At 36.7% G+C, this 15,124-nt stretch overlaps 5 protein-coding genes across 5 annotated transcripts; 2 read left to right on the forward strand and 3 right to left on the reverse strand.

Moving 5' to 3' along the window:
• Nucleotides 1-221: 221 nt before the first annotated feature.
• On the forward strand, nt 222-3,260 carry L201_002694 (uncharacterized protein; the record flags this gene model as incomplete). The annotated part of the gene is made up of 14 exons (XM_066218468.1): nt 222-559; nt 661-756; nt 877-1,101; nt 1,179-1,200; nt 1,287-1,296; nt 1,361-1,427; nt 1,514-1,588; nt 1,675-1,740; nt 1,815-2,204; nt 2,273-2,358; nt 2,432-2,535; nt 2,612-2,689; nt 2,768-2,778; nt 2,876-3,260. 14 exons carry the CDS (start codon nt 222-224, stop codon nt 3,258-3,260), a joined length of 1,953 nt encoding a protein of 650 aa, XP_066074565.1.
• A 571-nt stretch (nt 3,261-3,831) lies between these two features.
• On the reverse strand, nt 3,832-5,503 carry L201_002695 (uncharacterized protein; the record flags this gene model as incomplete). Its single annotated transcript, XM_066218469.1, has 5 exons — nt 3,832-4,110; nt 4,235-4,518; nt 4,607-4,806; nt 4,927-5,011; nt 5,080-5,503. The coding sequence occupies 5 exons, from the start codon at nt 5,501-5,503 to the stop codon at nt 3,832-3,834; spliced, it is 1,272 nt and encodes a 423-aa protein (XP_066074566.1).
• Nucleotides 5,504-6,004: 501 nt separating this feature from the next.
• On the forward strand, nt 6,005-8,039 carry L201_002696 (uncharacterized protein; the record flags this gene model as incomplete). Its single annotated transcript, XM_066218470.1, has 7 exons — nt 6,005-6,640; nt 6,714-6,815; nt 6,883-7,029; nt 7,089-7,151; nt 7,222-7,443; nt 7,511-7,884; nt 7,952-8,039. 7 exons carry the CDS (start codon nt 6,005-6,007, stop codon nt 8,037-8,039), a joined length of 1,632 nt encoding a protein of 543 aa, XP_066074567.1.
• A 306-nt stretch (nt 8,040-8,345) lies between these two features.
• Nucleotides 8,346-10,407, reverse strand: L201_002697 (uncharacterized protein; the record flags this gene model as incomplete). The annotated part of the gene is made up of 7 exons (XM_066218471.1): nt 8,346-8,866; nt 8,999-9,455; nt 9,525-9,632; nt 9,712-9,781; nt 9,896-10,149; nt 10,227-10,256; nt 10,345-10,407. 7 exons carry the CDS (start codon nt 10,405-10,407, stop codon nt 8,346-8,348), a joined length of 1,503 nt encoding a protein of 500 aa, XP_066074568.1.
• A 646-nt stretch (nt 10,408-11,053) lies between these two features.
• L201_002698 (glycine dehydrogenase) lies at nt 11,054-14,432 on the reverse strand (the record flags this gene model as incomplete). The annotated part of the gene is made up of 4 exons (XM_066218472.1): nt 11,054-11,327; nt 11,396-13,217; nt 13,289-13,878; nt 13,978-14,432. 4 exons carry the CDS (start codon nt 14,430-14,432, stop codon nt 11,054-11,056), a joined length of 3,141 nt encoding a protein of 1,046 aa, XP_066074569.1.
• Nucleotides 14,433-15,124: the final 692 nt, after the last annotated feature.

Consider the following 15,124-nt stretch of genomic DNA (forward strand, 5'->3'; position numbering starts at 1 on the left):
TTTGATGAAAAAAGCTATCACGCTTCAGCTCTTCTTTCTCGGCAGTACTATACACCCTATACTACCATCCTTTCAACTTACTTGGCTAGGTTAAGCGAGTTTACTTGATAAATACCATATACACGAGGCGTTTCAAGTATACTTTATAGGTCTGTCCGACTTCAAACTTCTTCAACAAATTTACATGTTATTTGGGAATAGTCGCCATCCAGCCTCTAGTCATGTCATCTGACATTCAGCATCCGTTAGTATCAGATGATACACGTATATCTCCAAATCAAGCTACTTCATCTGACAAACATGAAAACGAAAGCGAAGATTTATCAGTAAAAGCCAGGAAACGGGATGTCGTAAAGTCAGTTTTTACACTAGGTGTACCTATATCGATCAATCCTCAAAATACGCTGGATCAAGGAGAAAGGAAGGTACACGACGAGTATAAGAATCTGGCCCTGAAGGATAATAGAGAAGAATTGGATAGAAGGCAGAAAGCGACTTTAGTCTTACAGAAATACTATAGAGGACATTTGGACAGAAAAAGGGTTAATGCTATGCGACTGTAAGTCACCTCACTCAGAAACTTATCCATAACCTGTCGATCCCTTCCATCTTTGTAACAGTGGAAAGCTGATGAAATATCCCGTTACATATGCCTTATAGACAAAGAGATGCTAGATGGGATGATTTAGTTAAACAAACTAGGGAAGCAACTTATGCGAAAGGTCAACTAGACAATAAGAATGATGTGAAATCAAGGTAAGTGAATTAATTCACCAAGGCAGGCTGCAAGTATAACAAGTCTCAAGCAATGTGCTGCTGCCCTTGATTTGGAAAGACAGAATATGAAGAATGAATCACTGATTCAATTATCTACAGATGGCATAGAGCAGTCCAAGCTGCATCGCGTTTGGAGAGAGGGCAAGGCGTTTATAGCGCACCAACATACTTGACGGAAGAAATACCCGGAAATCAGTTATCTGAAAAGACTAGAAAATCACGTAGAGCAACTTTCTGGGGTACTTTGAGTATGGGTATAGGTAAAGATAGAAACGAGAATGAGACTTTACCGTTCCATAGTAAAGCTTTGGAACAGCAGCATTGGTATGTTCTGCTTTTCCATTATTTCGAATACTTGAGATGCAGTAGCTAAGATCGACTTATTTTGCTTGTTGAAAAAGGTTGGAGATGATTGATGGGAAAGTGAGTTAGTTCAATTAGTACTCAGTCTTAACCGCGGTCGGATGCCAGGGATTGATCAGAAAGTATTATTTTCCTTTCTCTACTAGCATCGATATGGTCAGTGTCAGCTAATCTTCCGCTTATTGGCCCGAGATCGATAAGCTGACATATCATTAAATAGGAAGTAACATGAAGTACTATTTTCGAAAGTGGAAAGAAGCTGAAACTCAAGATAATTTCTTCAGATGGTTAGTTTCGTTCTTCCTCGAGGTTAAGGTTCAGGCAACCTGATGTAATGGCTGATCGATCTCGCCGTATTGATAAATCTAATTAGGCTAGATCGAGGTGATGGAAAAGACCTTGATTTAGAAGAATTACCTCGAGAAAGGCTGGAAAAAGAACGTATAACGTAAGTTGAACCAGAATATTGAAGCTGTGGCATATCAGAGTGTGATCTCCTTTCTCACTTACTTGAGCGGGCTTTTCTTGATTTAGGTATTTATCTGCTGAGCAAAGGTTAAACTACCTAATTAAGGTAGACAAAGATGGTCTACTGAGATGGTGCGTACTTGTAATGACCGATCTATAAGCACGTTTACGCTATCTAGATGGGTTGAGCTGATCGACTTTTACAGGGCGAAGTCTAATGAGCTGGTTGATACGGCAGCTGGAAAATGGAAAGATGCAGGTGATGGTAATGGCATAATACCTGAAGATGATCAGTCCGATGATGAAGATGAAGGTCAGAATCATCGCATTCATGGATTAGGTTTGAAGACGAAGAAAGAAGATCCATATGCTACAACATCTAAAACACCACTCAAATCCTCTACAAATACAGCATCCAGTTCTACGACTAGTTTATCTTCGGATAGTTATTCTGCTGAATCTGATTTAGACGATAATGAAGATACGCATTATGCTGGATTAGATAAGGATGATGAAGAGAAAAATTGGTTAAAAGCGAAAAGGAAAAGGTTGACACCAGGTGGGATGAGGAAGGAGCTGCTAAGGAAGACCGTAAGGTATGCCAAACTTCTTTATGTGGATTTCACTTTTCTGATTATTCTATTTTTACTTCTAATACATATAGGCGTAATACATGGATCTATGTAAGCGATATGAAACTGAATTTGTTTATTGGTATAAAGCAAAGTGGAACATTCCAACATTCCTCATGTCAGTTTAACAAGTATATCATGGGCATATAATGCATGAAGTCCTGACAATGGCTCCTATTTCCTTCAAACAGTTCTAGCCGGAGGCAAAGTAACTTCAGCAGGAATTATTGTGGTGAAACATGGTTTGATCAAATCGCTCAATCCCTTAAGTGGTCATTATCGATCCTCTATAGAGGTAAGTTGCCATTCTGTCCCAAAGCTACCGAAGACTTAAAAGAAACTAATCATACAATTCGCAAATTGGAAAACAGCATTTTCGAGCTTTCATTGGTCAGCTGGAGGATAGGGGTGTTGATCTAAGTCATATCAAGATTGCTAAGAGCGTTCTTGTAAGTGTTCTCTTTGTGAAATCGTAATAATTGCCAGAGAGTCTAGGGTTCAACTGACAGATGTTCCATAAATTACAGTCATTGTGGGGGTAAGTTACTAAAACCAACAAACTCTTTTTATAAGCTTATTGATTTTCCGAAACAAAACTTACTGACTGCCATGTTTACATGGCTCTATCAATTTAGATTATCGAAATATGCTGAAATAACCAAAAAAGAACAATCAATGATTTCGCATATCAAAAAAGCATTACATCTGAAACATGAACCTACTGAAGAAGAAAAATCAGCAGAATTAAAAGCAAATGCTGAAAGAGAAGAAGAACAGCATCAGGAGAGGATGAGAAGAATCCACACAGCAGAAAATGAAAGTGGATTAAAAGCTAAAAGCCTACATCAAGACAATCATCTTGAAACTAATCAGGTTATTTGTAAAAATGGTGGAGTAAATATAAATACGGATCAAATTGGAGATGCGAACAAAAGTGAGAATGAAAATGAAAATGATGAAAAGATTAGACAAGTAAGAAGACAAGTTTTATATGGGAAACAAAATGATCAGAAAATGTAAGATTTTCTTTTTTACCATTCATACACATTACAAGAAACCTCAAAGTAGTATTCAATATTGCAAACCGAATTTGTCCGTAAGCTGATGAATTTCCTTTGATTTTCTCTCAATTCCTCATCTATTTTCAACGTATATCTTTCAGTGAAAGTATAGAACGCAAAGAGGATACGAAAGAGAAACTACGACCGATATAGGCTTTGTTCCTGGTTATTGCGGTTAATGTTTTCTCGTTAGGCCAGGTATGTTTTCGTCAAATGGTATTAGAATAATATCTGCATTTTCAATCTCTCATTGACTGGTATCAAATGACGCAGTAATTAGGTTATACAACAATAAAGCTAGCAACAATCAGTGTTAGAGAGGCGGCAAAATACATGTACACCTTGTATCAATAAAATGATAAACCATTGTATCGCATCTTACATATTACATCATCATTCATGAATGTAATTATCTTTCGAAATTACTGTACAAGTATATCAATTACATATGACATACAATTTAGGGAATCGGGTGATCATAGCTTAATGTCGAGTTTGTGTCAGTAAGAATATATTAACAATTCTTTCGTTTAAGCCCAATTACCTTCCAAAGCATCTTCAGGGAAATCTTTCTTATTCAATCCTAACTCTTTCATTGATTCATCAATATTTACTTTCTCATGTTTTGCATCCTGATCTAAATCTTGTTCAACTTTGTCTCCTTGACCATGTTCACCTCCTAAACTATCATGTAATTCATGAGGTGAAGTGATTATCAATAATTCGGCTCCTTGATAATCTAAAAAGGAAACTGGATTTGCAGGAATGAATCGTCGATTATGGAATATATCTTGAAGGTGTTTTGGATACTAAAAAAGGAAAATCAAAAAAGTATCATTACATATTATCGTGATTTGTGTCCCATTTACATCATTTACATAAGATTGAAGACACGGAAGGTAGTTGATAATGATAATGGATTTCTACACTCACCTGCGCTCTCTTTTCTTTAGGTATACCAGCAGCTCTAGGATTATTCCTATTTTCAGCATTTGGATCTTTAACTTGTAATACAATTGCACCTTTTTCTTCGATACCTAGTTCTTTTTGGACTTGACCAAAATCTTCATGTGTGGGTAAAGTAATTTCATAAGCTAATAAACATTTAAAATCTCTTTGTCTGTTATGATCTGGTGAATCCGCTAATTCATCTCGAGGTGAATGTAAGATGTAATGTCCTCTTGCGGCTGGTCTGGCTGCTCCTTGATGTCTTGTACCTAAAAAAAAGAAGCCATCACTGATTTTTAGATATATGATTTTATCCTCGAACGTAGTAAACTTCCAGTCAAAACTTTAAATACTTACCTCTAGTTTTAGTTTCATAAGTATATGAGCCAAAAGAATCCTTCAAGGTACTCTTATCATTACCTACACTACCTACTAAGCCCCAAATGACTTGATGTTTGGCTCCAGGATCAGGTAATTTCTTTTTGCCAACTTCAATGATTCGATGATAATGCCCTTTTGCATGTGGACCTGACTGAGGTATAAGAAGGATATGGAATCTGAAAAATCAGTGATTAAAAGTTAGTAATTACTTATTGGTTCAGAGTATTGCAACAGAAATAAACGAAGAACGAATAGCTGCATATAGTTTATATGGTTGCAGTTTAAAGTAAACTCACTTTGATATATCGTCAAGGGATTCAGCTTCTTCAGTTTCAATTTTTGGTCTATAGAGGAAATAGATATGTCCAGATTCGAGTGTACCTGTCAAAGCATACTGTGTTAGCTATATCTCTTCATACACTAGTGCAGTGACTTGACAGCTAACATACCATGTCTTGGTTCTTCATCTTGTGCTTCAGTGGTTGTCACTTCTGACCCTTTTTGCTGACTTTCAGCGACTTTGAGATCTTCCTTGTCCTTCTCTTCCTTTTCCTTCACATTGTCTTCCTTTTCCTTCACCTCCTCCTCCTTGTTATCCTCGTCGTTCTCTTGTTCTTCTTTGATATCATCCTTAGTACCTTTTTCCAATTTATCCTCTTCCTTCTTAGTTTCATGAGTTGGTTCACCTTGAACGGCGATATCAAATTCTTTAGCTTCAGCTACATCATGTTCCTTTTTTGCTTTTTTAGATGATCTATTTAAATTTGACCCTTTGGATGATGGTGGTCTCTTTTCACCTGCATGATTATCTTCCTTAGCTGTAACGACATGTTCGTCTAACGTTGATTGTCCTTTGCTTCTTGTAGATACCATGATGATTCTGCCTGAGATAGCCTTCTTACTTGGTTATTTGAGAGGAAGGAAAGGAGTGTAAATAGATCAAGTTTACTTCATACATGACAGTACTCACACAGTGATCCCGTTTGTAGTAAGTACAAGTAGTACAAGTAGTAAGCTAGTATGACGTTTTTGTAATGTTTTCGAGATTCGATCGACAGAGAACAGCGGGGACCCCAAGGTACAGCCAAACCACGTGATACCGTTGTCACCATAGTAATTTAAGATGTTTCCCTGTTCGGCAAGTTTGATAGCGCGTTATAAGCGGATCAACTATCAACTATCAACTGAATGTTGGGTATCATCACACAATCGCATTCGCACGTTATCAATCAATTATACCTTTTATCTCTGAATCGAATATTCCCATCTACAACATTGACAGCTCATATTCTGATCGTGCGGACTTACGACTCTTTGACAATAACAGAAGATACAAACATCAAGCTGGAAGTATCCAATATCAGTTAGTGCATCATGCACATCCCTCTCATCACCAATCTTGCCACTTCCCTCTTACCCCTCCTTTCATCTTCGTCTTCCCCTTCACTTGATGCAGCATCGTCTTCGACATCGACAATAACGATACGACCAATTCATGCTCATACACACAGATATAATGGGACCACATCACCTACGCTGTATATGCACAATACTTCACTAGAAGCGTCGTTTTATGCACATGACTATCCATTATCGATGTTTGGGGTAGATGCGGATATACCATCTTTAACGGATGATGATTTAACCATACGAACGATTAAGACGATCATCATACGACCTAAAGTTAGACCACCATCAATAATTTCTTGGTCATTATCACATCGTCAAACTTCAGGTAGAAATGGTATCATATCACCATTAAAAACGAATTCATCAACCAAAATATGGTTAGCACCTGATATGAATGATGAAGAAAATGGCGAATGGGACGATGTTGAAGTCATAGCACCTGATATCAAAGATCGTCAAACTTTGATCACTTTAGCTAAGATCACCAGTAATGCCTATGTATTACCTGATAGTGGTGAATGGTGGCCTGTAGGTAAATGGAATAACAATACTGTACCCTTCGGCTGGGAGGATAATGCAGATGGATTAAGAGGCCATATTGTAAGTCAATTACGTTATAATCAGGTTGTCTCATGCGGATCCACTTGAATGAAGAAGCTGATATTGCAAGTAGTTCGCCGATCCTAAAAATGAAACAGTCATAATCTCCATAAAAGGTACTTCCGCAGGGGTGTTAGGTTCGGGCGGACCAACAGCTAAAAATGATAAATTCAATGTAAGTGGTTCCATCATCGATGAGGAAAACTATCTCTCATACTGATGGCTCCGGTTCGACTTTACAGGATAATCTACTGTTCTCTTGTTGTTGTGCAAGAGTAGATTTTTCATGGACGCCAGTATGCGATTGTTATGCAGGTGGATGGAAATGTGAACAAACTTGCTTAGAGGATTCTTTGGTCAATGAAAGTGTTTATGCTACTGTTGGAACTGTAAGTCATGTGTTTGCGCAATACGCGGCACCCTGCTGACACTGACATTCCCTTCTCAGAATTTGTATAATAACGTAACGTATATGTATCCGAATGCTACCATCTGGCTCGTTGGGCATTCTGTAAGTTATTCCTTGCAATGTATAAAACACAATGATATCGGCAACAGCTGATCGAGGATCACTTTCATAGCTTGGTGGATCTTTATCCTCTTTAGTCGGATTATCATTCGGTGCGCCTGCAGTTACGTTTGAAGCTCCAGGTGACAAACAAGCTGCATCAAGGTTACATTTGCCTTTACCTCCTGGCATGCCAGAGGATAAAACAGGTATAACACATATATACCATACTGCGGATCCTATCCCCAACGGTGCATGTAATGGTGCTTATTCAGGTTGCTATGCTGCTGGATTCGTAAGTTGCCATAGGATTACTCAGTCAAAGGCAGTTAAAATACGTGCTAACTTCGAATCCGGGTTAGGCGCTTGAATCAAAGTGTCATACAGGCCAAACGATCTTGTACGACACGGTCACAGTCAAGGGATGGTCAGTTGATATCAGAACACATAGAATAACAGATATAATCGATAAAGTATTAGCGGATCCATGGCCACAAGTTGATAAACCCAAAAAACCAAATACACAACCGTCTATCTTCAATATGAATGATATCGGACAAGAATTAGGTCAATGGTGGGGATGGGGTAGAAGAGGTCCAAAACCTGGTACAGATCCAAATGGTCCTGATGATAATGACGATAATGACGATAACACAGATAATGATGGTGATTGGGAAAAACATGGTGGTGTACCTGATGCTGAAGCTGAAGATGATTGCGTTGATTGTTATAAATGGTGAGTCCACTCATTGAATGAAAAAGATAATTCATGGAACCAAGCTTACGATAGAATGATGAAATAGGGAATTTGGTGATGGCTGGAATAAGGATCCAAAGAAGAAAGAAGATAGAACGAGTCTAAAGATGGTGACCTCGAATAGCAGGAAATAGTTGACCTCTCAGCACTATTTAGAGCTGCGTCGATAGCGGTATTCAACGAATAGGTTGAAAATTGGGACACTTGATTCATACCAACCAGAACTAAACGTTTGGCTTGTAATACATATATATATATATATACACCTTTAAAGGCAATTTTGTAAATTAGTATAGACATTGTGTGTTGTTGAAATGTATGTCAGCTGAGATAAGATTCATTACGACACTATGTGTCATAAATTATACAAATGATGCATGAACAAGTGCTAAAAGCCATAGAAAGATAAAAAAATCACAAATAAGGAGATTGAAACCGATTTATTTCCTTTTTCCACTTGTTTTCTTTTTCTTAGGTGGTGGTTTTGGTGCTTCATCTTCGTCTTCACTTGCACTACTATCCTGACGTTGATCAGTTTCTTCTTGTTCCTCATCTGAACTAACATCTTCTGCACCAATATCTTCATTCCAATCATCTTCATCTTGAATTCTATCTTCATATTCAAATTCACTCTCATCATCATCATTATCTTGATTATTTTGTTGGTTTTTACCATTCAGCTTCCTTTCTCTTAATCTTTCTAATTCTTCTTCTGGATCGATATCAGATAAACCTTCAACATCAATTTCGTCATCGGATTCATCATCATCATCTTCTTCTTCTTCTTCATCACCTTCTCCAGTCGTGGTGGTGATAGCCTTTCCTTTAGTCTTTTTAGCATCTTTTTCAGCTTTTTTACGTGCAACATTAGCAGCTTGTTCAGCTCTTCTAGCTTCTTTAGCTGCTTTACGTTTTTCATGTGATTCTTGCATTGATAATGCTTCAGATTTTGATTTGTGAACTATATCAAAAGTAGAAAATATGAAAGCAAAAAAAGAATCAGTAAATCAACTTGAAATGGAAGTAAGGATATGATGACAGAATTTTATAATGGTTTAATAAAAGGAGGAAAGATCAAACTTTTTTTACTTACCAAATTCATGGAAAACCGTTTCACCTTCACCTTTTTTAGAACCTACTAAACCTTCAACGACTTTAATTAATTTCAATTCCATTCTAGGTCCAGTTTCAATTAATCTAACAGCTTTTCTTTCACCTTTTTTATTACCTCTACCAACATAATCTTCAGGTAATTCAATTTGATTTGTATCTGATTCAGCTTCTGATGCTTCACTTTCTGACATACTATCATATCCTTGTGATACCTCAGATCCAGCTCTTTTCAATAAATAATCTGCTATATCTTCTGTATTTGATAAATCAGGTTGTTTTTTAGATACTTTTATAGTTCCTGTTGTATTTAATAATTTTCTAACTCTTCTAGAAACACCATGTGGTCTTACTGTGATTGTAAAATGTCGGAAGGATATACATCCCGTTTGATGTGAATATGATAATAACAAGACTCTTCGAAATGTAGGCAAGGCAGACTAATGATAGGTTGTAGGATATTCAGTTCAAATATCTCTTTGAAATGCTTGTAATGAAGGGGCACTCACTTTTTCAACCTGTATAGGAGGGAATAAACCTTGGAACATTGTACTCATCAAACGCAGTTGAGGAAGCGCAGGTCCATTTTGAGGTTGCTGGAAGGAGTTCATGACGAGCTGAAAGTAAAACATAATGGTTAGTCATAATCTATTCAAGATATTCTTTTCGAATAGCTCAACAATAAAAGGCACTTACCAAAGGTGGATTACGGTATTCACCTCCAGGTGATTTACCTACATTTCTCAAAGAGGAATTTACTAAATCTCTATTTATACATCACGTCCATACCGAATTATCAGTATCAAACATGATCATTGTACTTGAAAGAATACCTGATGATTCTAAAACACCCCCAAAAACATGATTTGATGTAACTCACTTCATCAAACTATATTTATTTACTCTAAAAGTTAAAGTAGGACCTTGAGGAAATCTAGCAACTCTTAAATGAACATTTGCAGCATCAGTTAAAGTGAAAGCTAATAAATGTGTAACTTTTAATGAAGGTGCAATTGTTAAATAATCTCTTAATCTTGCATTTGGTCTTTCTCTTAATCTTGTCGCTGTGTTTGGTTCCATAATTTTTCTTGTATCTCTAACTAATTGAGTTATCGATTTCGTCACCGTACCAGACTATTAATGGCGATCAAAATATATCAGTAAAAACATACATTGTATCCTAAATTATAAGAGAGACGATAACAACATACCTTTATAACGAATGATTTAGGTACATTTTCCTAATTACAATTCAAACAATCACGTTAATATACCTCACAAACACGTTTTGATTATGAGATCGATATAAATGGTTTTTAGCCAACTTACCTCAGTTTCACCTTTCGCAGGACCTTTCAAATGAGTTCTATTCTTTCTTCGTGCTCTAGCCATTTTGATAGATTGATCTTTTGACAAAAGTAAGTATGATATGGAGTAAAGTCTGAAAAAGACTATTTGTTATTGATAGATTGTACCAATATTAAAAGTGGACATGAAAAGTGGACTTGAATTCTCGGAAATCTTTGATCATAAAGAGGGGATTATTTAAGTAACATGTCCAAGTCACGTGCCTGTATAGGTCAGATCAGATAACAAAAATTGAAAGTTGGTAGATTGATTTACGTGTTTGAGCTGAGATAGCGATATATATGGCATGGTGGATTGCCAATTAATGCATAGCCCATAGAGTTTCAGCATGGATTCAGGCGATTATAAGAATCATACATGCAATAACTTGAGTATTTGAAACCGAACTGTAGACCTGTCATTGTAGTGATGTCGTTATATATTGCATGAAAGACTATCTATTATGTTGTTCTATTTAAATTATTTACAATGGGGATGGGAAAAATGCAAAGTTGAAATTGCTTATATACAAAAGTTTTTTTTTTGGGGTGGTATATATAATGGTATATTGTTTTAGTATTGACAACCTGATGAGAGGAAAAACCAAAAAAAGAAAATAAAACAAAAAATAAAAGAGATAAAGCTCTAAGAAGAAGCGAGGTAAAAGAGTCCATATTTTTATATACTGAATTTATGCGTATTCTTCAACAGTACCACATTCACAGATTAAGTTAAGATCACCAGAAGCATCATCGACTCTACCAACCGTAGGCCAGAATTTAGATTTCTTCAATGATGGTACAGGGAAAACAGCTTTTTCTCTTGAATATGGTTTATCCCATTTATCTTCAGTTAAAATACTTAAAGGATGAGGAGCATTTTTGAATACGTTATTATCTTTAGGTTGTTTACCTTCTGCAATTTCATCGACTTCTTTTCGGATGGAAATAAGCGCATCGATAAATCTAGAACGAAATCAAATTGATCAGCATTGATTTAAAAATGAGAAGGCGCTTGTGAAAATACAACTTACCTATCTAATTCAGCTTTTGATTCAGATTCAGTAGGTTCAATTAACCAACAAGTTGAAATTGGCCATTGAGCAGTTGGTGGATGGAAAGAATAATCTTGTAATCTTTTTGAGAAATCTGATACTTTTAATCCAGCAGATTTTTCAAATTCACCTAAATCAACTAAACATTCATGTGCGACTCTACCATTTTTATTTGAAAATCTGACATTATAATAAGGTCTTAATCTTTCTGCAATATAATTAGCATTTAATAATGCAATTTGTGAAACTTCTGTTAAACCTTCACCACCTAACATTTTTATATATGCCCATGATATCGTATTGATTGAGGCTGATCCATATGGTGCTGCTGAAACAGCTTGAATAGCTTTTTCACCTCCAACAGGTATAATTGGATGTGTGGGTAAAAATGGCGCTAAATGTGATTTACATGAAACTGGTCCAACACCAGGTCCACCACCACCATGTGGAATAGAGAAAGTTTTGTGTAAATTGGTATGACTTACATCACCACCAACTCTACCAAGAGAAGTCAAACCGACAAGAGAGTTACAATTTGCACCATCAACGTAAACTTGACCACCATTATCGTGCACAATTTGACAAGCTTCTTCAATACCTTCTTCAAACACACCGAAAGTTGATGGATAAGTTACCATGAAGGAGGCCAAGTTATCTTTATGTTTCTCGGCTTTCTCTTTAAGATCTGCTAAATCGAGAGAACCATCTTGTAAGGCTTTGATTGGGACTACTTTGTAACCAATCATAGCGGCTGAAGCAGGGTTGGTTCCGTGTGCTGAAAGTGGGATAAGACAAACATCTCTGTGACCTTGACCAATTGATCTATGGTATGCTTGAATCAATTTCAAACCAGCATATTCACCTGATGCACCTGAATTAGGTTGTACCGAAGTAGCATCGTAACCAGTAACCAAGGAAATATCTCTTTCCAACTCTTTAAGTAAGATTTCATATCCCTTGACTTGGTCTACAGGAGCAAATGGATGAATACCACCGAATTCTTTTCTAGATAAAGGTACCATTGAAGAAGTTGAATTCAACTTCATAGTACATGAACCTAATGGGATCATACCGTGTACCAAAGAATAATCTTTCTCTTGCAAGTGCATCATGTATCTAAGCATTTGAGTTTCAGCATGATGTTTGTTAAATACAGGTTGAGGCATGAATTCAGAGGTTCTTGTATGGTGAGCGATTGGTGAGTTGACTGATTCAGCTGTTAATTCGAGTTTTTGAGCTAATTCTTCAAGTTGTTCAGGTTGAATCTCTTGTTGACCTTTAACTCTGTAGAAGACGTTTACAATATCGGTTAAATCGAGCGGACCAACACTTTCATCAATGGTAATACCGATAGTTTTGTCATCGATCGGTCGGAAGTTGATAGAGGATTTGAGTGACTCCTCATGAACTTGGGCAGCGGTGACACGAGCACTAGATACATCGATAGTAAGGGTGTCAAAGAACGCCTTGTTTGTGATGGTGAAGCCGAGAGAAGTAAGTGATTCAGAGAGGATTCGAGTAAGGGAGTGAACTTTTCCAGCGATTTTTCTGAGACCTTCCGGACCGTGGTAAACGGCGTACATAGCAGCCATATTGGCAAGGAGAGCTTGAGCGGTACAAACATTGGAAGTAGCTTTCTCTCGTCTAATATGTTGTTCTCGGGTTTGTAAAGCCAATCTGTAGGCAGGAAGACCTCTCGAATCTTTACTTAACCCAACAATTCGACCAGGCATCTTTCTCTTTAATTCATCGGTACAAGCGAAGAAAGCGGCGTGTGGACCACCGTATCCGATAGGTACACCTAGTAATCAATCAAGGTTAGTCATAGATCATGCATGCAATCATCCAATTTGCTAGAAACTTTTAGCTCACCAAATCGTTGAGAGTTACCACAAACCATGTCTGCCCCCCATTCTCCAGGAGGTTTAAGCATAGTCAAAGCTAATAAATCACTTGCTACAACTAATTTACCATTTGCTGATTTGACTTTTTGAGCTACTTCAGCCCAATCTCCAATATTACCATTAACATCTGGGTATTGAACTAAAGCACCCATAAGTTTCTCTTCACCTAATTGTTCAACTTCTTTGATGAAGTTTTCGTTACTTTCAGCTATTTTCAATTCAATTCCAAATCCACTAGCTCTTGTCTCCAAAACAGCTATTGTTTGAGGTGCGACTGAAGGTGATACGAGGAATACTTTTTTACCTTTTATAAGTTTAGGTTTAGGTATAGTAGCTAAACACATAGCCATTGCTTCAGCTGCAGCTGTAGCTTCATCTAATAAGGATGCATTAGCAATTGGTAATCCAGTTAATGAGGTTGTAACGGTTTGGAAATTGATAAGTGATTCTAATCGACCTTGAGATTGTTCAGGTGAATAAGGTGTGTAAGCAGTGTACCATGCTGGGTTTTCAAGTACGTTTCTTTGGATTACAGGTGGTACAATAGCGTTGTGGTAACTGATAAAACAGAAGAAAAACGGGTCAGCTGCTTGTCTTGACTAAAATTGTCTAATTATCCCATTTTTTTTTCGACAGTAAGACTCAAATATCACTTACCCCATACCAATATAACTTTTCATAGGTTTATTTAAAGCACAAATTTCGTCAATTCTTCTTGTCAATTCTAATTCACTAAAAGGTCTAATACCAGTTTTACTTGTTTTATCATCATTTAAAGCTTCAACTCTAATATTTTTTGGTATCGTATCATTGACAAATTCTTCCATTGTTTGATAACCTAAAGTTTTTAACATTTCTTGATAATCTGATGGACGTGGACCATTATGTCTACGTAAAAAAGTATCTATAGGTGTAAAAATTGATTCTTTTGATGGATGGAATGATAATGAAGGTGGATTTGGATGTGGTTGAATTGCTGTTGTAGATGATTTTAATGATGATGTAGCATGTGGTCTAAGTAAATTTGATGAATTCGATATTAACCTCTTTGTAATTATAGGTTTAGCCATTAATCGGCTAGTACCTCTTCTCAAAACATTGACAGAAGACATTATTTCCTTCTTTCACTCGATACCACTCTTGTGATCTTTTTTTCCGTTATCTACAGATTGAACTAACGATCAAAATCAGAAGAGAAATACTAAATTGATAGTAAAGTTAAAAGAGAATGAACAGAATTGAGAGAAAGAGGGGGAAGAATGGATGATGATTGTGCATATATACTTTGTTATCGTGAGACGACCCATGCCCAAAAAAAAAAGGTATTTCCGTCAATCTCTACTGTTCTTGGAAAATACATAACATCCAAATCGCATTGATCATAAAATGATTTTCCAAGAATTCAAGATTGTTGGAAAATAATTCAGGCACAACTAGATTTCATGATAAGCAAATTCCAATTTAACCATTTTAATCATCAAAATAACCGGGTCTTTATCCCTTTGTATCCCTGATGATACTGTAGATACGCGTATCAGTGAATTTGTTGGAAATTACCATACCTTAGTTTAGCTTGCAGATATCCAATGACAGTCACGATCATCGGATTTGTATATAAGGGCAGTTTGTATACATACATACGTTATGATCGAGTAGAAACAAGTAGCTGTCACAACTGTATGTGCATGTCTTTAGCGAGACACTACGAATTATTCTGTTTATCATCCCTTCCGGCGGTTATACCGTACATGTATGTTTCTTCATATATAAGGGTGAAAGGATCTCCTTTGATGTCTATAAATGG

The sequence above is a fragment of the Kwoniella dendrophila genome, chromosome 3 (assembly GCF_036810415.1).
Source record: "Kwoniella dendrophila CBS 6074 chromosome 3, complete sequence".
Taxonomy (NCBI): domain Eukaryota; kingdom Fungi; phylum Basidiomycota; class Tremellomycetes; order Tremellales; family Cryptococcaceae; genus Kwoniella; species Kwoniella dendrophila.